Below are 24,341 nucleotides of genomic sequence, written 5' to 3'. Positions count from 1 at the left end.
CCGATAAGTAAGTTCCAATACTATCCCCATTTTACAAGTGAGGAAACTGAGGCTCAGAAAGGTTCAGTTGCTTTGGGTAAGTTCAAACATAGAGTAAATGCCAGAGCCAGGATTGAACCCGGACAGTCTGACTCCAGAGCAGCAGACAATCTGACGCTTAAACTACCTGTTGCGCTAATTTTTCCATCAACTCAACAGCCTCTCTGGACCAGACAGGCCCTGTTGACTTTTCTTTTTCACCCAATGCCTAGCAGAGTACCCTGCGTGCAGAAGGTGCTGGGCAAATGGTTGCTGATGGGTTCTAGTCTGGGAGTCAAGAGCATTTCCCCCAAGAAGCTGTGTGACCTTAGGCAAGTCCCTTCCCTATTCTGGGCCCCAGTTTCCACATCTGTAAAACACTGGATCATGGTAAGGCGTTTCCATCCAAAGTTCCTTCCAGCTCTGAAATTCCACAGGTGAGGGAATGACTCTCCTGGCATTCCTCTCAGGCTTTCGGAGTACTCCTCAGTGCCTGCTGTCCATCACCCTGTTTCTAGACTGGAAATTCCATAGATCATACAATGTCAAAGATAATAGAATGCTGGGATTAAACAATCCCAGTTCCTCTATACAGATGGTGGTTCTGGGGCTCAGGGAGGGTCAGGGCTTTATCTGAGGTCATCCAAAGCCCTGTGGCTGGCCCCTTTCCACCTCTGCCTACTCCCCCAACCCATCGAGGGATGCTGGGGAATCCCTGGGCCCTCCCTCCACTCGGCTTTCTGGGCTGCAGCATTTGTAGAGTCGGTCTGCTTGGCTCCCAGTCAACTATGTGATTCATTTCTCTGCAAGGCAGTGACTGGAGAGGGGTGGAGGGGTGGCGAGGGGAAAGCAGGAAGCCCTCACCTTCACAAGCTGCAGATGGGGTAGCCGAGCGCTCTATCCCCCCATCTTTAGGGCAGCTGGGGGCACAACTGGGGAGAGGTAGTCAATCTTGACATTGCCCGGCACAGCCCATGCCTGGTTCTGGGATGCTAGATGTGAAGGTCCCCCTCCTCAAACACGCCCGTCCAACCTTTTCCCAATTCAGGCTGAGCTCTAAAGTTAGATCCCAGGAGCCCAGGCTGGGGTGAAGCTCTGAGGTCTTCCAGATTCCTTAGACACCATGAGTCCCTGTCATTCATGGAACTGAGGCTGGAGAGAGGGAAGGCTCAGAACTGGGACCATATTGCATCTAGGTGCCAGGAGACAGCGTCTGGTGAAATATTGGGAAGGGAAGGGGCTGGAGGGTTGATTATTTTGGAGGTCACCCATGATACCGTTATAAATTCCCCAGACGGAGTGAGCCTCTCAGCTCTGTTCCTCCTCTACATGGATGGAGAAGGGGAGAGTCCCAGCTCAGGCATGGAGGAAGAGGGAGGTGCCTTGGGCGGAATGTGACAGACTGCAGCTGGGAAGTTGGCCTTGAAGGGAGAGGAAGGAAGCAAATTCATACACAGCCAGGATGAGTCAAGAGGGGCCAGGGACAAGGGCAGTGTGTCTAGAGGCTGTTGTAGTAGGGGGCACCCCTCGAGGTGCCTGTCTCCATCCCCAATGCCTCAGATTATTCCCGTTGGACAAAAGACCCCCAGAAAGTACTCAACTCTTAGGACTCTGTTTACATTACTGGGCTGCAGGACGCTAGCCTAGGGCCTTTGCAGAGAAAGTGGACATAAGGCCCCAGCTGTTGTAAGGGAGATTCAAATATGGCCTGGGAAAATCCAGTGCCACGAATAAGCCTTGGACTTGAAGCCAAAAAACTGGGTCCCGGCCCTCTCTTGGCCGCTACTCTGCTGTGTGACCTTGGCCAAGACTCTTTGACTCTCTGAGTTCAGTCTTCCCAGCTGCTTCGTGGTTCCCTGGGGGACCCTGTAAGCTCAGAGCATGTTGGAATCTAAGGGAGAGCTCTGACTACGTGTTGTGGCCACAGGAGGGATGCCCCTTTGTTCAGAGCGACCAAGTGCTCCCTTGGCTGGGCTCACAACTCCAGAGGCTCATACAAAGTCCAGTTGGAGTCTGAAGTCTGGAGAGGTTCCCTTTAGCAGGAAGAGTCCCAGAAGGTTCCTTGGAGGACGTGGCATTAAAGCCAGGCCTTGAAGAATGGGTTGGGTTTCAGCTGGAGGAGATGGGTGGTAAAGGCATGCCAGATGATGGAATAGCATGACAAAAGTGATACAGAGAGGAAGTATCCATACCAGGCCTGGTCAGCGCAGCAAATAGCTAAGTGTGCCCTGAGCCCGAGGAGCCAAGTGTGGGAGGGGCTAATGGGGCCAGGTGGAGAGCTTACGGAAAGGTGGTCACATTCAGGGGCTAAGGGCTTGTGCTCTGAAGCCACACATCTGAGGTTGCGATCTAGCTTTGCCCCTTAGCAGCTGGGTGACCTGAGAAAGTTACAAACCTCTCTGAACAACAGCTTCCTCATCCTGAAAATAGGAATCGTGGTAGCACCTACCTTGTTGGTTAATAGGATAAAGTGAGATAATGCACGGAAAGTGCTTAGCACGGGGCCAGGCGTCAGGGGAGCCTCTCTGCAAGCAGCTGCCATGGCCAGACTGCTGAGACTTGGCTAGGGAAGACCCAGCGGATGGGTGGGCGGAAGTGCCAGGCCCTGCTCTAGGAAGTGGGCTGACCCCTGTTTTCCCCTCATCTCTTTTTTCTTTTCCCTTTCAGGGTCCTCCTGGGCCTTATGGAAATCCAGGCCTCCCCGGCCCTCCTGGAGCCAAAGTGAGTGTTTGCTGTGGGGTCTGGAGGGAGAGCCGTGGTAATGGATGCTGAGGTTAGGGCTGCATCGGGGGAGCTTCTTTTCTTAGAGGCTCCTGGTGGTCGGGCCTCAGGGTCACTGTGGAGGATCCGTATCCAGGCCACAAGCACTCCCTGGTGCCTCCCAGGTGCCAGGCCCTGGACCGGGCTGGAGACACAGTGAGGAGTTGAGAGTTTAGCTTTGGGTGGGGAGGGATTGAGGGGGAGAAAGGCAGCTGGAACCTGAGGCCCTCAAAGGGAGTGGGAAGAAAGGTCATTTGCTGCTAACTAGGGAGGGCTGTGAAGGTCCAGCTCGAATGTACGTGTTACTGGGTCATAAGACACACCCTGGGGAGGCATGTCAAGTTTTGAGCTCGGGAGGGATGTGGAAAGATCATGTCTGAGAAAGACCCCGGATGCCGTGTGGAAGATGGACTGGGGTTGGGGGGGAACCAGAGCAGAGGCACACCAGCAGAGAACAGAGCTGTCCAGGGCGTGGCGTGGCGTGAGAAGCACCAGGAAAAGTACGGGGCCAGCATTACTTAGGTTACAGGGAGAAGCCTCGAGTGATGGCTGGAGAAATAGGAGGAGGGGAAGAAAGACACAGGCCCGGGCAAGCCAAGAGCACAGCAACCGTGCCGAAAGAGTGTGGGGCAGGCCAGGACAGGCGGAGGGTCTGCCCAGCTGTCAGCTGCGGAGTGGCCAGGTGAAGAGCTCCCCTGGGCCTTGGTTGGCCTGGGCTCAGGGTCCTTCTTTGCTAACTCATTACAAAGGGCTGGTGGCTTGAGGAAGGCCATTAACTGACTGGCCCCAGCTCATGCAGCGACTGACAGTTGAGCATCCTCCAAAGGCCAGGCTTGATTCCTAGGGCAGAGTTCCTCTGCACACCTTGTCCGGAAGTTTGGGACAAATGCACACAAGTAGCCCTGGATGTATGACGATATAGCACCAGAGTGCCAGCGCAGAGCCCTTGCACACAGCTGCAGGAGCCCCTGCCTCCGCCCCTGTAGGTGTGTGACTTCAGCCAGGGCTGGACTGGGGTCCTTGGAAGGCGAGCACAGAGGCCTTAGGTGCTTAGGGGCCAGCAGCTGCCTGGAGGTGCTCTGGGTTTTAACAAGGCAAACACTGATGATAATAAGCACCGTATATTGGACCCTTACTGTGTGCTAGGCACTCTGCATGCACTTCGTGTAGCCTGTCTCATTTGATCCCCACAAAGACCTAAAGGCCTCATTATCATTAGGTGATAGGTGGAGATATTGCACCCATTTACAGATGGGGAAACTGAGGCTCAGGTGGATTAAGACACTGTCTAAGAAATGGCAGTGGCACCTGCCCCCATGGGTCAGTCATGCAGAGGGAGGGGAGCTCCTTGGAAGACTTCTACTTTGCAGAGGGCTCCGGTCTCCGAGGCCATGGCGTACATCGAGATGCTGAGGATTGGCAGCCGTTCTGATTGCCAGGTTTGCTCAGGAACACGCCTTTCTTGACCTGCTCTGGGACTGTCTGGTCCTCCCTCCCTCCCGCTCCCAAACGTGAGCCCTGCTTCTGTGGCAGCAGATGCTCCATCAGCTTCTCCCCGGTCCAGGCTGCCCCACACTGCAGAGCCTCAGCTCCAGTCTGGCCCGTAGCCCACCCCATCCTGCCAGCAGGTGTGCAGCGGCAGGAGGAGGACCCACCAGCTGCTGTTCTCGCCATTTGCAGGAGCAGCTCTGGGGATGGTGAGTGCGGCTCAGACCTAGCAGGTGACTCCTCCTGCTGCCACATGGAGCTGGGACCTGTGGACTCAGGGCCTCACAGATAGGCTTCCAGCTTGCTTCTGTGTAAACAAATAAGGGTGAGGGTTCCAGAAAATACACTGGAATGGGAGTCTTCTTCTCCCGTTAGAACTTGCATAACATGCCAAGGGGAAAAGTCATGCCCTTTACCTGGACACTTGGTTGTGAATCTAAGGAGTGAGCAGAGGTGGATCCAGGACAGATCAGTTGGATGGGAGGCCCGGTCTGCTGGGCTTTGGCCCTGGGCTGCTCTTAATCTGTGGCTTGGCCAGGACAGGGTTAAAGAGAGGCTCTTCCTGGATGGAATTCCTGACTTATCCAAGATTGGAAGGGAATGTCGTGGATCTGCAGGAATAGATGTGATTCTGGGGAGAGGGTCCTCGCTGTCTACCAGATCCTTTCTGGGTCTGGGAGGAGACCTGGTGGGATTGTAGGGCTGGCCTCCTCCAGGCTCTGTGCTGGCTCCTCCTTTTCCGCACGGTGTTGGCTTCGAGAGCTGCCTCTGGGGCCCCCATCCGTTCATCTTCCTGCAATCAACAAACATTTATCGAGCACCTACTATGTGCTTTTTTTGGAAAAATCAGCCGAACAGGCAGGGTCTGCGTGGTGGCAGGGAGCCTGCCCTTCGTTCGGTTGGGTCACTGTGTGGTCGTTCCTGTTCTGTGTTTATTGAGCCCTTGGGAGCTTATGGCCTTGTGGGTTAAAGATCCTCCTGCCAGACTAAGGATGGGAGAGATTGGTGGATTGAGGAATCAAAAAGTGGAGACAGAGCAAAGGTGAGGCACTTTATCCCTCTTGAGGTCACAGAGGAGCAAAGACCCAAAGGGCCAATGCCTTACTGGGGTCACTTGCAGTGACCAGCAGTGGCGGGGCTGTATTTCGGGTCCTTGGGTTTGCCAGTCGGAAGACACTTGTCAGGGCTGCACAGCTGGTACAGGCCAGAGCCAGGCTTCAACCCCACCTGCCTGCTCCAGAGCCCAAGGCTTTCCCCATGTACCACATACCCATATGCCCCACATTCAGATCATGAAGAGGATTTGTCAGGTCCTGCAAGGAGTCAAGATCAAGGACTTTGAGAATGAGGCAGAGACGCCAGAACCCTGGGTGGATGGCATTAGCTGACCCTGGAGGCCCAGGGTTGAGTCATGTGTCCAACCGACCCATAGTTATTGCTGCAGGAAAGCACAGTGGTTAAGAGCACAGACTCCGGAGCCAGACGGTTGAAGTTCCCATCCCAGCTCTGTCACCTTCTAGTTGTGTGACTGTGAGCAAATTATTTGAACTTCCCATGCCTCAGTTTCCTTATCTGGAAAATGGGGTAATAAGAGTAGCTGCCCCCTTGGGTTGTCATGGGGTGTAACTGAGTCAAGAGCAGTGCTGGCCTGTGGTAAGTGGTCAGCTGTCAGCACGTTCAAGGTGCCCGGCCTACAATGGGGCACAGACAGGAACGGTCGCTGCCGTTGTGGAAATAAGCTGACCACCCCGTGAAAAGGGCTCCACTTGAGAGGCACTGGGTGCTCAGAGACCCCACGGAATGGCGATTAACCTGGTCTGGGGGCTTCCCTGGTGGCGCAGTGGTTGAGAATCCGCCTGCGGATGCAGGGGACGCGGGTTCGTGCCTCGGTCCGGGAAGATCCCACGTGCCACGGAGCAGCTAGGCCCGTGAGCCATGGCCGCTGAGCCTGCGCGTCCGGAGCCTGTGCCCCGCAACGGGAGAGGCCACAACAGTGAGAGGCCTGTGTACCGCAAAAAAACCACAAAAAACACAAAAAACAAAAAAAACAAAAACCTGGTCTGGGAGGTGAAGCCTGCCTTTCCAGAGGGTGGGAAGGTTGAACCAAGGTCTGAAGGGCAACAGGCGACCAGGCCAAGGGGCAGGAAGAGGCTGGGGAGGGCAGCAGGCCTGGTGGGTGTGCTAAGACTTTTGGACTTTATCCAAAGAGCAGCAGGAAGGCATGAGGTTTTTAGCAGATGTGACACGATCAGATGGGGTTTGTGAAGGCCACTCAGGCAGCTTGAGAAGCTTGGTCGGTGGCCAGCAAGTTGAAGGGTGACCAATGGGGAGGCCTGGAGCTGCCCCGATGGTGATGCTGATGCTGAACCAGGTGAAGTCAGATGGGATGCAGGGCCCAGGTGGGGTAAGAAGCTCTGGGCCAGAGGCGGGCAGAGCTCCAGCTGTGCCTGTGCTGGGCGACGACGCACCTGGCCGCAATCTCCCTGGCAGCTAGCCTCTTCTTCCCTCCTCTGGCCTGCTCGGTTTGCAGTGAATTACCCAGGATTACTAGGGGCCCTTGGGCACCCGGGGAGAATAGGTGGGCAAGAGGGGCCATGCTCAGTAACCCGAGTGACTGTTAGCAGAGCTGCTAGAAGCTGAGGTGGAGCCAGCCCTTACAGGATTCTCTGGCCCCAGGACCCAGCCTCCCTTTCCCCTTCCTCTGATGACTGAGGTAGAGGCATACTCATTAAAGAAAATGTGGAAAAGTCTAGAAAGTATCAAGGGGAAAGCAGGCCTCTTGCAGTGGCCTTGCCCAGTGATAGGCACTGACTGCATTTTGAACAGCCTGTGGGCCAGGGACTGGTAACAGCTTTACCTGCTTTGCAGGGTGGATGCTATTACCCCCATTTTACAGATGAGAAAACTAAGGTCCAAAGTGGCTAAGTAACTAGCCTGTTTCTGATAAGTGTCAGAGACAAGATTTGAACCCTCTACTATCTGACTCCAAAGTCCATAGTTTTAGCCACAAGTCTATTAGCTCCATAGCTCTTTAGCACTGTTGATTAAGCAATCTCTCTCTCTCTCTCTCTCTCTCTCTCTCTCTCTCTCTATATATATATATATATATATATATATATATATGTATATATATATATATATACACACATATATACATGCATACATATATATGAATAATTTAAAATATGCTTTGTCTGTAAGTGCTATATAGTATTTAGCTGTAATTTTATTAACAATTGCCGTCTAGAAAGATTGAACCAATCCATGCCACTGCTAGCATTAGAGGACGATGTTTGAAAAAGATAATTCATTATTGTTTTCAGTTCACTTCACTGCATTGATCATCTTTGAGAGAATGTTTTTCTTACATTTGTTTTCCATTTGCATTTCACCATTTATGAATTTGTTTATTTTGGGGGTTGGGTTTTTTTTTTTTTTTTTTGCGGTACGGGGGCCTCTCCACTGTTGTGGCCTCTCCCATTGCGGAGCACAGGGTCCGGACGCGCAGGCTCAGCAGCCATGGCTCATGGGCCTAGCCGCTCCGTGGCATGTGGGATCTTCCCGGACCGGGGCACAAACCCATGTCCCCTGCATCGGCAGGCAGACTCTCAATCACTGAGCCACCAGGGAAGCCCTGGGATGTTATCTTTTTTTCTAAAAATTAATTAATTAATTAAATTTATTTTTGGCCGTGTTGGGTCTTCGTTGCTGCCCGCGGACCTTCTCTAGTTGCGGCGAGTGGGGCCTACTCTTCGTTGCGGTGCGTGGGCTTCTCATTGCAGTGGTTTCTCTTGTTGCGGAGCACAGGCTCTAGGCACGTGGGCTTCAGTAGTTGTGGTGCGTGGGCTCAGTAGTTGTGGATCACGGGCTTAGTTGTTCCATGGCATGTGGGATCTTCCCAGACCAGGGCTCAAACCCGTGTCCCCTGCATTGGCAGGCAGATTCTTAACCACTGCGCCACCAGGGAAGTCCCAGGATGTTATATTTTGTTATTGACTTGTAAAACTTATTTGTGCTTATATATGAAGGCTTATTAAGCCTTCATCTACCTTACAAGTATTTTCAAATTTATTGTTTGCCTGTTAAGACTATTCATGATGATTTTCACAAGTGAGAGTGTTACCTTTTTTTTTTTTTTGGACTAAAAATAATAACTAACACTTATTAGGAACTTACAATATGTCAGGTAGTATGGAGAGAGCTCTACCATATGTAGAATGTATGGTTCTTTACTTTAATACTTAGACATTTCTTTCCCATAGTAAGACCAGAGAGGTATTCACTTATATTCCTAGTCATTTTATAATATCATTTGTACTCTTAAAATTTTAAACAATCTGGAATTAATCTTCATGGGAGTGGGTATGAGGTATAACTTTATTTTCCCCCCAGTAGTTAATCATTTATTAAATAACTTTTCCTGCACTAACTTATATGATAGACCAGGGTCTCTTTCAGGCCATTCAAATATATTTCATTACTGTGTTGGTATATTGCTAGTAAAATACTATTTTATGACATTTATTAGCTTTATGCTGTTTGTCTCCCTCCTCCACTTAAAAAAAATTGTTCTGGCTATTTAATCTGTCAGATAAAATTTATGCCCATCTTAATAATTTCCTTAAAAACTCCCTTGGGGTTTTTCTTGGAATTGTATTAAATGTGTTTATTAATTTGTGAAGAATTATCATCTTTAAAATATTAACTTTTCCTGTCTAAAACCATGGCATATCTTCCCATTTGGCTGAGTTTTTGAAACATCTCATAATAAACTTCTATAGTTTTTATTGCATAAACTCTGCACCTTTCTTACTAAGTTTGTTCTTAGAAATTTTATATTTTTGTTGCTGTTATGAATAGAATATTTCCCCCATTATATTTTCTAGCTGGCTCTCAGCTATTGAAAAGAACTATTGACTTTGTATATTTGGACTTTTGTGTTTATTTTATAACCATGCCCTTTACTGAATTATTTTATTAGTTCTAACAGTATTTCAGTTAGTTCTCCTGGGTTTTCTAGACAGGCACTCATATTACTTGCAAAAAAAGACATATTTTTGTCTCTTTTTCCTCAAATCTTAGTAGTCTTATTTGTTTTTCTTGCCTTATTGCCATGGCCAGAACTTATAAACACATAAAATGGTAGTAGTGATGGTGAAAGACCTAGTGAATCTTCAGAGGACCTTCCAGGGCTGGGGACAGATCTGACCCAATCCCAGCCCTAGAGTTGTCTCTTGAGACTCCATTCATTCATTTTCTCACTTGAGAAATATTTTTATGATGCTTCCCCTGGGCCAGGCCCTGTGCTATGTACTCAGGATCTTGTGTCTTGCAAAAGATGACTTGCACAGAGGACTTCTGGCCCAGAATTTTCCAGTCCTTCATGATTTGTTCTTCTTTGTCTCAGCCCCTCTCGAGGCCTCATCTACCCAAAGCCTTCTATTCTCTCCACCTTCCCAACTCTACCTGCAGGAAAGGAGCTCATAGTTTCTATCCCTGCTATATTTTGTGCATTTCCGGTTTAGGATATACCTTCCCAACCATCTTCTAGTTCCTCAAGTCTCTGTTAACTAGTCCAGGCAGAGTCTACTGTTCTGTACACAGAGAGGGAAAGGGGCTTGTCCAAGATCACACAGGGTCGTTGGCTGGAGAGCTGGGTCTGGCACCCAGGTTCTTATCCTCACCAATGTGTAAACAATTAATTAGACCTTATTATTCCTTATATCTCTTACTGGAGAATTTGCAGGAGTCTGGCTGGGAAGGTGGATAGTCTTCTCCATCCCAGAAGTCACACCTTCACTTGACCAAGGGCGCCTTGAGCATTTCTGGACCCCAAACTTCATCTGGCTCCCTCCTTGTCTTCTAGCCTTAGCGTGACCCTCAGTCTGGGTCAAGTGCCCCCCTACTTCCTCCTGTACTCCACTTATCACTGGATCATAGTTGTTCATCTGCAGTGTATTGAAATGTAAAGCTCTTGGACTCTGGAAGCAGACTTCCTGAGTCTAAATCCCACTTACAAATTGTATGACCTTGGACAAATCACTTACCCTCTCTGTGCCTTAGTTTCCTCATCTGTGAAATGAGGAGAGAGATCATTGCTACCTCATAGATTTATGTGTTGAAGGCTTAGAAGAGCACTCAGGAAGTGCTAGTGCAGATTATCATTACTGGTCTCTGGTTTCTCCCTTGATCGGTCCACACAGGCATGAGCTATGTCTTGATCCCCACGCATGGTATTCCTTGTGTGCATTGAAGATGTGACTCATAGTAGATGTTCAATAAATACCTGTGTTTGTTGATGTTGTACTCGGGCAGGGATTACGTCCCAAGCACCATGCTCGCTGCCGAGAATGCAGAGAGCAGTCCATAGTAACTAAAATGCCAGGATACGGGCTCTGGGCAAGGGAGCCACTTTGGCATCCCTTTGGGTCTCAGTTTCCCCTTTTGTAAAATGACAGAACAGGATGCATGAAGGCCCACTCCTGAGAGCATTTTAAGCCCAGCTCTCTTCTATTGGCTGTAGACCGAGGTGGGCAAGGGCAGGGTGGGGAGAAGCTGCTGTCCTTTTTTTAGCCATTGGAATCCTGGGTAGTCCTGGGGCTGACCTTGCACATGGACATAAAAGGCATTGGAACTGGGTTTGTGAACAGCCGAGGGTGGGAGAGTGTCAGCAAGGGGCAGCTGCAGCATGAGGTAGTAGATCGCAGAGGCGAGTCCTGCAGAAGTGACCTGGAGGGACCCAGGTGGACCGAGAGTTGGGGTCCTAGCAAGGAGGGGCTGGCCTGAAGCCTGGGACAGTGGGAGGGCGTATGGGAGAAGCATCTAGGCTTCCTATTTGTAAACGAGGGCTCTGGAGTCAGAGAGACCGGGAACCTAGTCAGACCTAGTGAGACCTTGCCTCTTATCTGCACGTCACCCCGGGCAGTGACTGAGCCTCCCTGAACCCCGGTCTTGGTCCTGCAGTGCAGTAAGTGGGTGTAAGAGGACTGGTGAGGTGCTGCATTGAGTGGGCCTGGCACAGTGTTAGGTGCATGATAGGTGAGCAGTGGAAGGCCGCCCTCCCTCTTCAAGGCTCTGTCCAGTTTGGAATGCAGTGATTTCTCATGGAGAGTGACTGAGTCAGGATTTGGAAGGTGTGCGTCCTGACACAGAAAAGAAACAAATGGGAAGTAAAGTTGGCCAAAACAGCCTTCCTGCGTGTCACGTCCACGATCCCACTGGCTCCTTGCTAAGGAACCTGGATGCCAGCGGGTATGTGTGCGTGTGTGTGTGTGTGTGTGTGTGTGTGCGTGTGCGTGTATGAGCAGCCAGCCATGTGCATGCCTGTGTGTGTGTATATGAGGCACGTGTGTATGTATGAGCATGCACCCATGTGCATGTGTGTCCGTGCCTCTGTGTGTGTGTGTGTGTGTGTGTGTGTACGCGCACGTGCACTGCGCAGCCCACATTTTAATGGTGAGGAAACAGAGGCTCAGAGAGGTGAAGTCACTTGCCTGAGGTCCTACTGTGAGTCCATGGCTTCACCCCAGGACTTCTGACTCAGGACCCAGATCGGGGAGGGAGCTTGAGAGTGAGGGTGAGGGACAGAGAACAGGGGCTCTTGGAAGTTGACAGCAGGGGTGACTGACTTTCCAAGGGACTGTCTCCTGAGTAATTTAGTCAGATTGGTTCAAACGAGTGGGCCCACAACCGGGAGTCTTCTTCAGCCCTGTATGAGATGTGGTTTGGGGGCCCTTTCCTGAGCACGTGCTCTTAGGAGCCAGGATCTTTGTGATGGGGTCTCCTCCCATAGGCTTGGCACAAAAAGTGCTTATCTCTGTCTGGGGACACACTGCTTGTTGGTGTCTTCCCTACTCACTGCCTATTCTAACTTGCCGGGTCCCAGGACGTCCTGGAACACAGAGATGGGAGTCACAAATTCAGGGTCCTAGTCTTAGCTCTGCCATTGCCTCAGCTTGGGGCCCTGTGCAGTCCCTTTCCTTCTCCCAGCCTCAGTTTCCCCGAATGTGTTAATGGGGTAATAACACTTCCGTTGCTCACTTCATCAGGCTATTCTGGGAACCTGGTGAAGTGAGGGTTACTGCAAACTGTGAAGGCCTGTACACAGATTAAACGGCTGCTGATGCACTGGTCCTAGGTAATTAGAGATGGTGAGGAGAGCATCAGGGGACAGGAAAATCAGAATGAATCAAGCTGGCCTCTGGGACATATCTCTCAGAAGGTCTCTGAGAGCCCCGGGGGAACACGTCACCTGTACGTTGGGCCCAGGGATCTACAGGTTGGTTGGGGAGGACGCAGTCAAGCTGCATCCTGAGAATGCTTATGGTTTGGCTAATGATTGAGAAGTGGTTTTCTAGTTGAGAGTGAGTGCTTGAGCAAGGAGCCGGCGGTAGGAAGGTGCAAGGTCTGGCGGAGGAAGGACTGTGGTCTGGGGATGATGCAGAGGGACCCCGTCTGTGGGTTGGGCTGGTGGAAGGAGGGCAAAGTCTGGACAGGATGGCTGGGGCCAGATGACGGAACACTTGGGACACCCAAGGAGGAGTTTGGGCTTTGTCCGTAGGCGTGGTGGGGAGCTATGGGAGGTGCTGGAGCAGGGGAGGGATGGGATTGGAGAGGACCCTGCGGAGGAATGTGAGTGGGGTAGGAGGGGAGGGCATGTAAGCAGGGGACAGGGAGTTGAGCAGAGTTGGTGGGGAGACACCCTCTTTAGACAACTTGGCGACTAAAGTAGAATTGTTTTTGTTTCAGGGACAGAAAGGGGACCCCGGGCTGTCACCAGGAAAGGCTCACGATGGGACAAAGGTAGGTTTCCAGGGACCCCAGTGCTCAGGGAAGTGGGGGAGTGGACAGCAGGGAAATTGCCATGCTCTGGGCAGCACCCTCCCGACAGAGGTCACCACGTGACAGACGTAGTGAGGTGGGAAGTAGAAAAGGACGGGGTCTGGTTTTTCCTCAAAGCCCTTCAGCTCTCCCTACACCAAACCCAAAACCATTCCCTTCTGCCTTCTTCCGGTGTGCAACCAATAAAACCGACAAAAAATGTCGCCTGTGGACATACCTTTGGTGAATGTCCTTTCGCCTAATGCTCCGAGTGGGTTTTCTGTAGGGCCTGTTAGGTGACCCTCGGCATCCAGAAGCTTCTTGGTAGCACATGCCCAGGCAGCTTCCAGCGGACATTCGAAGGCCCCTCTGAGGTTGTTAGTACGAGCGGACAGGTCTGTGAACTTCCGGGATGTGGGAAGGGAACGGGCTGGAGACTCAGGGCTCCCTAACTCTGAAGGGCTGAGACCAGAACGTTCTCCCATGGAAGAGAGAACGCTTAGGCCTAAGGAATTCATCCATCCCTGAAGCGTCCACCCTGTAAATTAAACAAGGGGCCTGGAGGGAGTGCAGGACAGGCCGGAGCAGGGGAATCCAGAACTCCAAGTAAGGTCATCCAATGTCCCAGACATCCATACGCTGGAAGGAATCCTCGAGTCTGTCTGGTTTCCTTCTGGACACAATCCAAGAGCCCTCCTGTGGGCAGAACACTGCTTCTCAGCCCAGCCTCCAGTGCTTGGGTACTCAGAGGTGGCAGCCCCTGCTGATTTCTCTGGAGCACAGGTGGCTCGTTCACTCACATCTTCATGAGAAGTTTTTTCACTCAGCAAACTCTTACTGGGTGTGAACATCCACATGCACCCCCATCGGATCCTCACTGGAAGCTTAGAGGCCAGGCAGCTAGGCCTAGCTTACCCAGGAGAAAGCAGAAGCTCCAGCAGTAGGCAGCTTGCTGGAGGCCACGCAGCTGGTCCGGTGCAGAGCAGGCTCTGCAGCCAGGCCTGGCGACATGCAGGAGCCCAGGCTTCTCTCTTGCTCCTACGTTGTCTGCTTCTGGGTCGCATGGTGGTGGCAGAAATGCCCCCTACTGGGTAGCCGCCATGCCCAGCAAGGGTGGGAAGGAGGGTGTCAGGAACGCAGAGACGGATTCCTGATTGGAACGGGTTGCATGTCCTTCAGGGCGATGGTTTTCAAACATGGTTTTAACAGCGGAACCCATTCCCCAAATGGTACCTTTTGCCAAAGTCCAACATATAAAACATCTTAAATGGAGCGACTGAGTTAAGTGGGGAGGGGCTGGGTACCCTGCCCACCCAGCTGCCCTCAGCCCGCTCAGAGGCCCCGAGTTTCCTCTGAGGCCTCTAAGCCTCCATGAACGCTGTTTGCAAACAACTGGCCGTGGGAGGCCACACTTTCAATTTAATGAGTGTCCGCTCCTGTTCCCCCACCTCACCCCCTTGTCTGTGTTTTTCAGGGCGACGTGGGCTTGCCTGGGCTCTCTGGGAATCCAGGACCTCTTGGACGAAAGGTATACCTTGGTGTCGATGCTTTGCCTTGCCTGGTGGGCTTTCTAGCAAGTGGGGTCTTCATGCAGGAGTGCTGTGTGCCGCCCGCCTGCCCACCTGCCTCTCCCCAGCTCCCTCAGCAGGGGGCTGGTGGCCAGAGGGGAGAGAGGTTTCTGAGGGTCCGTGCTTGCCTGAGGGTGGGAAGCACCTTGGCTTGGACGAGGTCCCGCCACCATGGTTAAGGAGGTGTGACAAGAAGTGACCCTTCCTCTTGGGGCCCAGCTGCTCCAGGGAGGCCATCCTGGGGGTGCTCGTGGTGGTGGAGGAAATATTGTGAGAGCCAGGAGGCCCCCCCGCCCACTGGCCCAGCTCCTCCTCCCATGGGCGGAATGGCGGGGGCCCTACGCATCCCCTCTCTGAACCTGAGCCTCCTCCCGTCTGGAATGACCGTGAGCCCCCTGGGCCTGTAAACCAGGAGCAAGGCCTGGAGCATGGACGTTCAGAGAGTGGGCTCTGGGGTCAGTTGAATCTGGACTCTACTCCCGGCTCCACCATTTCCTCACTGTGTGACCTGGGGCAAGTCAGTAACCTCTCTGGGTCCAATATCATCCCTCTGATATACTGCAGGCCAATGTTCTATAGAGGCAGTGAGTTCTCTGTACATTCTGAGCTGTTGTCATTCTATCCCCACCCCATCACTGCTTCAGTCAGGCAGAGGGAGTTACCTCTAATTGCCTTTGGGGGAAGGTCTGCCATTTTCCTAGGTGGTGGGTCTCCGGCTTCTAGTGCCCCTGGATTCCTCTCTGGCTTCCCAGCCAGGGTGTCCCATCCTTCAGACTCAACTCTAGTTGTGTCCAGGAAGCCCTCTTGGAACCCTGGCCTTTAGTCTAGGAGACCCTACTCTGCTCAAGGACCCCATAGGCTATCTTAGCTGAGTTATTTCAGCCCCAAGACCAGCTTCACCAACAAGGATGTGCAAATCTGGTTTATCGCTCTCCCTACAGAGCCTAGCACAGGGCTGGCGCATAGTAGGTGTTCAGGAAACGGGGGAGGACAGCGCAGGGCCAGGGTCAGTTGTTTTTTTCAGGAAAATACCCCACTGCTGATGGGTTTTCCAGTAGATACATTGGCCTAGGGCCACGTCTTAAGCTTCTACCCTGGCTCCCAGCTGTGGCCACAGCTGCCCTCTTTCTCGGCCATCTGGCTCTCATCTGGGCAGCCGTGGCTTCTCCTGGCTCCATCCTGCTTGTGATCTGAGGGTCCCTGTGGCACAGGGGGACTTGGCACGGACAGGCAAGCACGGACCCTCAGATACCTCTCTCCCCACCGTCCGCTTCTCCCCCACCCTCCGTGCCCAGAGCAGGCCACACTTCAGATCTGAAGAAGCCAGACCCAGACAGGAGTCCGTGGCTGTCTGAGCTGGGGAAATGTGGTCTCTTCTGGCTCAGAGAACACAGAGGGGCTCCCTCTCCCCACTCACTTCCCCTCTGGGCTCCAGTGTTTTCTGATGGATGAGGTGTGGAAGTGTGAGTGGAAAAGTCTCCTTCCAGTCGTGGCTCATAAAGCAGCCAGTGGTGGTCTCGCTCTGTACGGGGGTAGCAGTCCAGCAGAGGAGGCGGGAGATGGAAAAACAGACTGGACCGGCTCCTGCCTGGGGTTCCAGGCCTTCCTGCTCTCAGCAAATGTCCAGGGAGGCCCAGATCCCCCCAACTCAGGGGAACCAGCTCACCTGAGCAGGGAGAGACATCTTTTCTAAATTCAGGAAGAGCCTCCACGTGGTAGGAAAACTATCTGGCAAAGCCATTTCCACCAAGTCCCTCTGGCCCCAGCCTAGGCAGACATGGAGGAGTTTGGTGTGTGGCAGGCCAGCGTCCCCTGCTTACAGAGAATGGTGGGCAGAGGATGGGGAAGCTCTGGTCCTAAGGCAGGGACCCCCGGGACCCCAGTGGTGGGGGCCAGGGAGGAGGACCAATGGGGTGGGAACCCGGCCTGGAATCGTCACTGTTTGTCAGCAGTCTCTCCTCCCACAAGTGTCTTTGGTGACAATAGTAGCCACTTTGCCCTGATCCTGTTGGGTGGTTTTTCTGCATCATCTCATGTGGGGGGCCTTGAGCGAGAAGGAACTTTGGTGGGTGAGAGGCGAGGCCTGCGTCCCCTTTGCTCATCAGCACGTTGAATTTTGGTGTCACCTCAGAGTGGCACCAGTAACCCTGTTCATTCATTTATTCAACTTAATGGATTGAATGACTATTGTGTGTCAGGCCCTGTGCAGGCCTCTGAGCTGACGCATAGACAAAAATCCCTGTTTCCTCAGAGCTTGCAGTCTTGTGTGGGGAGACAGACAATAAAAACAGTAAAAATACCAGGTGTGTTAGAAAATGAAAAAGGCCATGGAGAAAAGTAGGCAGAAGAAAGGGAGTTTGGGTTGGGAGTTTCCCATACTGACCAGCGTGATAGGAAGGTTTACTGTCCCTCATCACATTGTTTCCTAACAGTAACCTCTGCGAGTTAGGCAGTATTGTGCCCATCTTACAGCTGAGAAAACTGAGGCCCAAATAGGTCTCATCCATTCATTCACTCTTCTAGCCGTTTCACAAAGATATACCAAGGTACCTGGCCGTGTGCTGACACTGATGTTGAATGCCAGCGAGATCATTGGGGGCTCACGGAGAGTGAAGTCTACAGCCCCAGTTCACAGCCCCGCTGTGCATGAGAATCAGCGGGGGAGCTTGCCCACCTCCCCACAGGGGTTCCGGTTCAGTTGGTCTGAGTGGGACCCAGGCAGTAGATTCTCATGTGCAGCCAAGGCTGAGAGCCACTGGATGAACAGAAATAGCTGACAGGGTCACTAAATGGCAGAGCTGGGGTTTGAACTCAGGCCTTCTAGTCCTTAGTCCCTTTCCCTTTCCACAACACTGATTGAAACAGCTTCTTAAATAAGAGTGGGCCCATCAAGTGAAAAAGAGCCTCCCTGCCTGAGAAGCCTTCTTTCTCTGCGTCTGCCTGCGATGCTTGCTAAGGGACTTTGCTGAGCTGATTCCAGATGGGGGAGCGGGTGCACAGACCAGGTCAGACACGCCTGGATGGAATCCCAGCTCTGTCCCTCTCCTGCTGTGTGACCTTGTGCAAGTGGCCTCAGTTGCTTCATGCAGTGGTTGGGAGGGTTAAATAAGATGCTATGTCCTCAGCACCCAGCACAGGGCTGGAGCGTGGTAGATGCTGCATACGTATTTGTTGAATGAATGAATGAATGTGTGATCACGATGGACATGAAGAAGCAGTGCTGTAGAAGGTCTTGCCCACCTGGTCCCCTCAGTCATCTTGCTTAGTTACCAGTTTACCACCCTCCACTAACCCAGAAGGCTACCAGAACCCTATTTGTACCTTGGGAGGGCAGAATCCCATGCGGCCCCTAATCTAACCCTCCTGCCTTCTCTCCTGTAGAGCAGCGCTTCTCAGCTGCCCCCCAGGGAACAGTAAACCATGTCTGGAGACATTTTTGGTCATCACAAATGAGAGGGGACGCTACTAGCTTCTAATGGGTAAAAGCTAGAAATGTTGTTAAAGACCTTACAATGCATGGGACAAATGCTCCACCCAGAGCAATACCTCATCCAGCCCAAGGTGTCAGTGGTGCCGAGGCCAAGAAACTCTGCTATATAGAAACCCTCACTCCATCCAATCCTGTGTGCCCTGGGCCTTCCTGCGTCCCTGCATTTGCTTCCTCTGGGCCCTCTCCTGGCATGCTCAGACCAGTCATCTTCATGTATCTGTCCCTTGGTTCCATTCTCAAAGGCCATCTTCTCCAGGAGCATCTCCCCAGCACCTCCAGGCGGAATTCATACCTCCCTTCTCACACCAGCCCATTTTCTCAGCCTCTTTAGGACTCTGCACTTTCTGGCTAACAGGCAACTCACTGGTGTCCTTGGCACATTTGTCAGAGGAGAGCAAGTGCACAGAGGAGGACCTCTTCTTCTTTATTTCCTCATGTGGGGCTTAGCACAGTGCTGGCCACAGACATCTGCTACGTCGTCCTCCCTCACCTCCTGCCTCCCCTGCCTCCTCAGACATCACTAATCGCTCTTTCTTGGCAAGCCTAATTCAGTCTCAGAATCTTTCTTAACACATTGCCCCAGGTAGACATGACTAATGGAATGAAGTTGGTACTCAAGTTGAAACTTCCTCCTGGCTCCCTCCTGCAACCCTCACCCTGCCCATGAGCCCTCCACATGCCATGAGTTGGCCACTGTCTGTGAGGATCTGTGCTAAAATGGGAGGGCAGAGGGGGTCATCTGGGAATTTTTGCAGGGAGTGTGATTGATGCTGCCTGAGACGATCTCCTGCCTTTCTGCAGAACTGCCAGTTCTACCTGGATGTAGCGCCCCCTGGATAGCACCTCCATGTAGTGCCCCTACTGAGAACCTTCTCTGGGCTCCTCTGCTGAGCTGCTCTGGGTTTCTGGGGTCCATACCCCCTCCATTTCCGAGCTCCTCTGCCCCTCTGCTCTCCAACGTGGCTTCTGCTTCAAGCCTCAGCTCACCGTGCTGCCTCCCCTGCTTGGCTGTCTGCTCTCTCCTAGCACTCAGTACTTCTTTGTTCCACTTCATATGTGTTTAATGCCCATATCCCGTTCTAGAAGGTAGGGAGTGAGTTTGCTTTGTCTATCATTGTATTCTTAGTGCTCATATAGGGTGTGGCTCATTGGTGGGGCTCAGCAAACCTTTGAATGCATAAATAACCAGATGAATGAATGAGCCGTACAGAAACTGTACCTTCCTGCCCTGACCTGTCTCAGGTACGCACTAAGCAGAGTTTGGTGTCAGATGCCTGGCTGTACTGTGAAGGACTGTGCTTTTGGACAAGCCACACATCACATTTCAGAATCCTCTAATTTTTGAGCCAACAGGATGCTTTGAGAGGCCAGCTGGGGAAACTGAGGTCCAGAGAGGAGCAGGGACTTGGCGAGTATGCTGTAGTGACTCACTCTGTTTCTTGGCACGTGTTTCTTCCTCCTGACCTTTTCTGTTGAATGGGGCTCTCGGTCCTGCTGACTGCCCAGTGTGGCCTATGGGCTGCCAGGGTGGTAGAGAAGTTCAGTGGGAAGCCTCACGGAGTGCTGAGCGAGTCTGGTGAGCTCCATTCTGCTGCGAGAGAAGCCGGGGCCTCGTGCAGGCCGAGGTAGAGCCTGCAAGATCAGCTTGCAGGGGGGATCAGCTGAGGTGTAGGTGGACGTTGGTCCTCAGGACCCCCAGGCGAGGACAGGACCCCCCTCCTCTCCCTGCCCAAAGCCCAAATAGCATCTCAGCCGATGGGGAGACTGTCTGCAGTAACAGTGAGGTGATGTCTGGTTTCTCCTTGTGCGTTGTAAGCAATGATTAATCTGGCTCCCAAACCAAAATATAGCCCGAGTTCTATTATAAACATGGGTGCTGTGGAGACCCGCCTGCCCGGCGGCCAGAGGCCCCTTGCAGATTGCGTGGTCCCTGGAACTCCCCTGAAGCATCTGCTCTCCCCTAGTCCCAGTCAGGCACTTATCACCCACGGGGAAATCACTGCCCGTGGGTCTACCTTGTGGTCAGTGTCTGCCCCGTATTTGCCTAGGGCCCTGTAGAAGGTGATGGTTTAGATTCTTCCAAGTTCTGGGGCCCTGTCATTTGAAGCTCTTTGGCTAGCCCCAGCTTGGTAAACACTGTTAAGGTGCTTCCAGGGAACATATGAACCTCCCCCCGCCACCCCATGCCTTGGCTGTGCTCAGTCGCAGCGGCTCCCAGTCTGCTAAGAGGAACAGGAGTTCAAGGCAGTGTTCGAGGCCCTTCAGGGTTCATGGTTTGGGGAGGACCTAGGAATCGTGGCCTTCTGGACAAAGCACAGCCCATTGGGTCTGGAGTCGTGGAGAGTGGTCTGGGCTTGGCCATAACTTGCTAAGTAGCCTTGGGTAAGTCCCTTCACTTCTCTGAGCCGCAGTTTCTCTCTCTTTTTTTTTTTTTTTTGCGATACTCGGGCCTCTCATAGTTGTGGCCTCTCCCACTCCGGATGCGCAGGCTTAGCGGCCATGGCTCACGGGCCCAGCTGCTCCGCGGTATGTGGGATCTTCCCGGACCGGGGCACGAACCCGCGTCCCCTGCATCGGCAGGCGGACTCTCAACCACTGCGCCACCAGGGAAGCCCGGCAGTTTCTCATTCTATCCAATGAGAAAGGAGGTTGTCAAATTGACAGCTTAGGTTCCTTCCAAGTCAGATTGATACTCCGGAGTTCATGCTGCTGCTGTGATCCATAAGCTCAGACCTGGCAGGATGTGGTCTATATGATGGTCTTTGCCTAGGTGGCCCTGTGGCTCTTCTAGGGGGGCCTTGGGCCTCAACAGTATGTCTCATCCATGATTTGGTGATTGAAGACATGAGGATTCACAGCCTGCTTCCTCTGGAAGCAGGGAAGTCTCCACCTCTCTGAGCCTCAGTTTCCTCATCTGGCAAATGTGCATGGCAATTCCTCCCTCTCAGGGGTGATTACAAGTTGTTGACGAGTTGATGTATTTAAAGCTTTAGTTCCAGGCCAGGCATAGGGCAGGTCACTGTCCATGTCCCCGATGGTCATTTGTTTCCTTTTATATACATCCTGAGTAAAAGATTTACTTGAAATCTCCTTCTGGGATTTCACCAGCTAAAGCATTGGTTTCTAGCAGGCTTCTTTGTGGCTGCACAGGAAGCCAAAGGAGCAGGGGATGCTCAAGGGCTCCCCGGACCCCTTTCACGCTTCTCTTGGAATCCTTGCTCCATTATTGCATTGGCTCCATTATGGCGCTGAGGCAAGCAGAGGATGGCAGAGAGAGGCTCAGAGAGAGCCGTCACCTGGGCTGAGTCACACAGCCTAGAGCTCAAGGCTCCACCCAGCTCTTCATGGGAAAAGGCTTTGCTTGTTCTTCCTCATCTGCAGGCTTCAAGTGGAGAAAGGATAATGGTGACCATTATATGCGTCCTGTCCCATGACACAGCCCTGCTCAAAACCCTCCTGTGGTTTCCTGTCATCTTACTGCCTGGCATGCTCTGGCTTCCGGCTTCTGCTCTGACCACCCCGCCCCTCTGCCCCTTACCCCTCACTCATTCTGCTGTAGTCACACAGGTCTCATTATCCCTTGAGAGCATTCTTGCCTCAGGGTTTCTGCACCTGCTGTTCCCTCTGCCTGGAATGCTTTTCCCCGGAGAGCCCACCCTGGGTCCAGCTCCCTCCCACGGAGCAGCCTCCCTTGCCTGACCACCTGCGGTCACCACCCTCCCCAACACTGTCATTCTCTGTCCTCCAACTCTGCTCACTTTTCTTTGTAGTGCTATTCGCTGCCATACATGATCTCTTTTTAAAAGTTTATTTTCAGCGATGGTAAAGAAACACATCACATACAATTTACTATCTGAACCGTGTTCGTGTGTGCAGTTCATTCGTGTTAAGTATATTCACATAGTTGTGCAATCCCTCTCCAGAACTTTCTCATCTTGCAAATCTGAAACTCTACACCCATGTAAGCAAATCCCTGAGACATTACCCTTTTATATTTATTTGTCTTTATATGTACTTAATTAGACTGTAAATTCTGTTAAGGCAAAGGATGTTGTCTTCTTGTTCATCCAATGCCTAGAATGGTGCTGGAGCATAAAGTTTCAGTAAATGTTTGTTGAATGAATGAATGAAATATAAAGATCACGGTACTAACAGCAGCTAGCCTTTACGGGGCCTTGAATTCATTGCCAGATACGGTGCTAAGTGCTTCACACTTTATACCATGTAATCTGTACACCGACCCTTAGAGCCCCATTTTATAAGAAGAAACCAAAGCTCAAAGAGGTGACATCAGTGACCCCAGGTATACAGCCAGCCAGTAGTGAAGGAGGATAGGGATCCAGATTAATCTGAAATGAGATCTTAACCACTCTGCATGCTGGCTGCTGGCTGTGGCCTGTGCCTCCATTTGCCCATTGGGGAAAAGAACACACGGCCCCGGGTAGAAGAATCTCACCCAGCCGTAATGCATCAATCTCATGGGCCCCAGGTTTGAGATGCAATCGTAATGCTGAGCTGTCTCGAGGCGTGAGTAGGTACAGAAGGAATGCTTGTAAACGCCCCAAACCTCTTGGGTCAGACCAGCGCTGCTGTTTATGATTAAGAGCTCTGCCTTCTGGGGGTTTGCGGGGGTGCCGAGTGTATGTGCCTGTGGGTGTTTGTGGACATGCGTGAACTGTACATGCCTGGGGGCGGGGGTCTACAAGGCTCTCCATGTGGCCTCAGGTGTCAGAAGTACCCAATGGTGAGCGGAAGCCTGCTGCTCTTAGCAACGGGATTCAGGGCAAGTGGCTTCCATTATCCGAGACTCAGTTTTCTCCTCTGTAAAATGGAGATGATAACCCTTAACCCCCTTTCCCCACACCTCATCTGGCTATTGTAAGGGCTAGAGGACGTCACAAAGGTGTAATCCCATGTTATTTATTTATTTATTTTTGGCTGCGTTGGATCTTCATTGCTGCACGTGGGCTTTCTGTAGTTGGGGCGAGTGGGGGCTACTCTTCATTGTGATGCGCGGGCTTCTCATTGTGGTGGCTTCTCTTGTTGCGGAGCACCGGCTCTAGGCACGCGGGCTTCAGTAGTTGTGGCGTGCAGACTCAGTAGTTGTGGCTCACGGGCTTAGTTGCTCCGTGGCATGTGGGATCTTCCCAGACCAGGGATCGAACTCGAGTCCCCTGTATTGGCAGGCGGATTCTTAACCACTGCACCACCAGGGAAGTCCCTGGTGTAATCCCACGTAAACAGCAGTGCGTAGAGGGGGTCCACAGGCATCGTGTGTGTGTGAGTGTGTGTGTGTGTGTGTGCGCGCGCGTGTGTGTGTGTGTGTAGTCTAGAGTCTCATTTATCAACTCCTAGGGGAGCCCTAGAACTCTTGAGTTCCAAAACACTAGAGCTGAAGGGGACTCGGAGTTCTAACTCCCTCATTTGAGGTCCAGAGAAGGACAGTAACCCATCCAGAGTTGCACAGTAAGTCAGAGACGGTGTCTAGGTCAAGTGTAGGGCTCCCCTTGAGAGGGGGTCTAACGGAGATCACCCCGTCTCCTCCACCCTGTCTGAAATGGAAGCCCCTGCTCCATCTTATTTCATAACAGCCCTAAGCTGATGGAAGCTTGAAGTCCGGGATTTCCCTTCAGAGAGCTCCTAACTCCTATGAAATGACCCAAGTGGCCATCCCCAGCACCACCTGAAGGCACACGCTCCTTTTGATTCTTTTGATTTGGAGACCTGGCTTTGGGGACCATGGGAATTGGACCAGGGTGACAGAGGGTCAAGGTTGGTACTGGAATGTTGCCAGGGTCTTTCTCAATCATTGAGTGGCCTCTTTTCCCCTGGAATACTTGCTGGGACCAGTGGGAAGAAGGAAGGCAGCTATTTTGGTTCATACATTTGGTCGATGTGTGTGAGATCTTTTCCGTTAGGGGGTTAATGAGAAGGTCCTGACAGAAGGCCCCAGCATCGCATGGTGGTTGAGCATAACCCAGACCTTAAGGTCCTAATCAGCCTCCCCATCCACTAAGACGTCCCTCCACCCCTGCTTCAGAAGTTCCCACCTTCGCTCTGGATTTGAAAAGAATGGTTGTGATACAGCATCCTCCTCTCGCGGTTGCCGTATCCTAATTTATCTCCCAAACCCTGCCCAAGGAGTGATCAACCCCCAACGTCTTCTGGTCTAAGAACCATTGGTGGCGGAGAGGAAA

At 52.1% G+C, this 24,341-nt stretch overlaps 1 protein-coding gene across 3 annotated transcripts in view; it reads left to right on the top strand.

Moving 5' to 3' along the window:
- COL27A1 (collagen type XXVII alpha 1 chain) overlaps positions 1–24,341 on the top strand; it is a 144,575-nt gene that overhangs the window by 21,701 nt on the left and 98,533 nt on the right. For all 3 annotated transcript variants that reach the window (XM_059071692.2, XM_067040897.1, XM_067040898.1), the window contains exons 5-7: positions 2,686–2,739; positions 13,015–13,068; positions 14,561–14,614. In XM_059071692.2, coding sequence (XP_058927675.1) covers positions 2,686–2,739; positions 13,015–13,068; positions 14,561–14,614 — 162 coding nt within the window. The remainder of the gene's footprint in view (positions 1–2,685; positions 2,740–13,014; positions 13,069–14,560; positions 14,615–24,341) is intronic.

This window comes from Kogia breviceps, chromosome 8 (genome assembly GCF_026419965.1).
Source record: "Kogia breviceps isolate mKogBre1 chromosome 8, mKogBre1 haplotype 1, whole genome shotgun sequence".
In the NCBI taxonomy this organism is placed as follows: domain Eukaryota; kingdom Metazoa; phylum Chordata; class Mammalia; order Artiodactyla; family Physeteridae; genus Kogia; species Kogia breviceps.
Note: the sequence above shows the minus strand (reverse complement) of the source record. Positions and strands in the feature narration are given on the sequence as shown.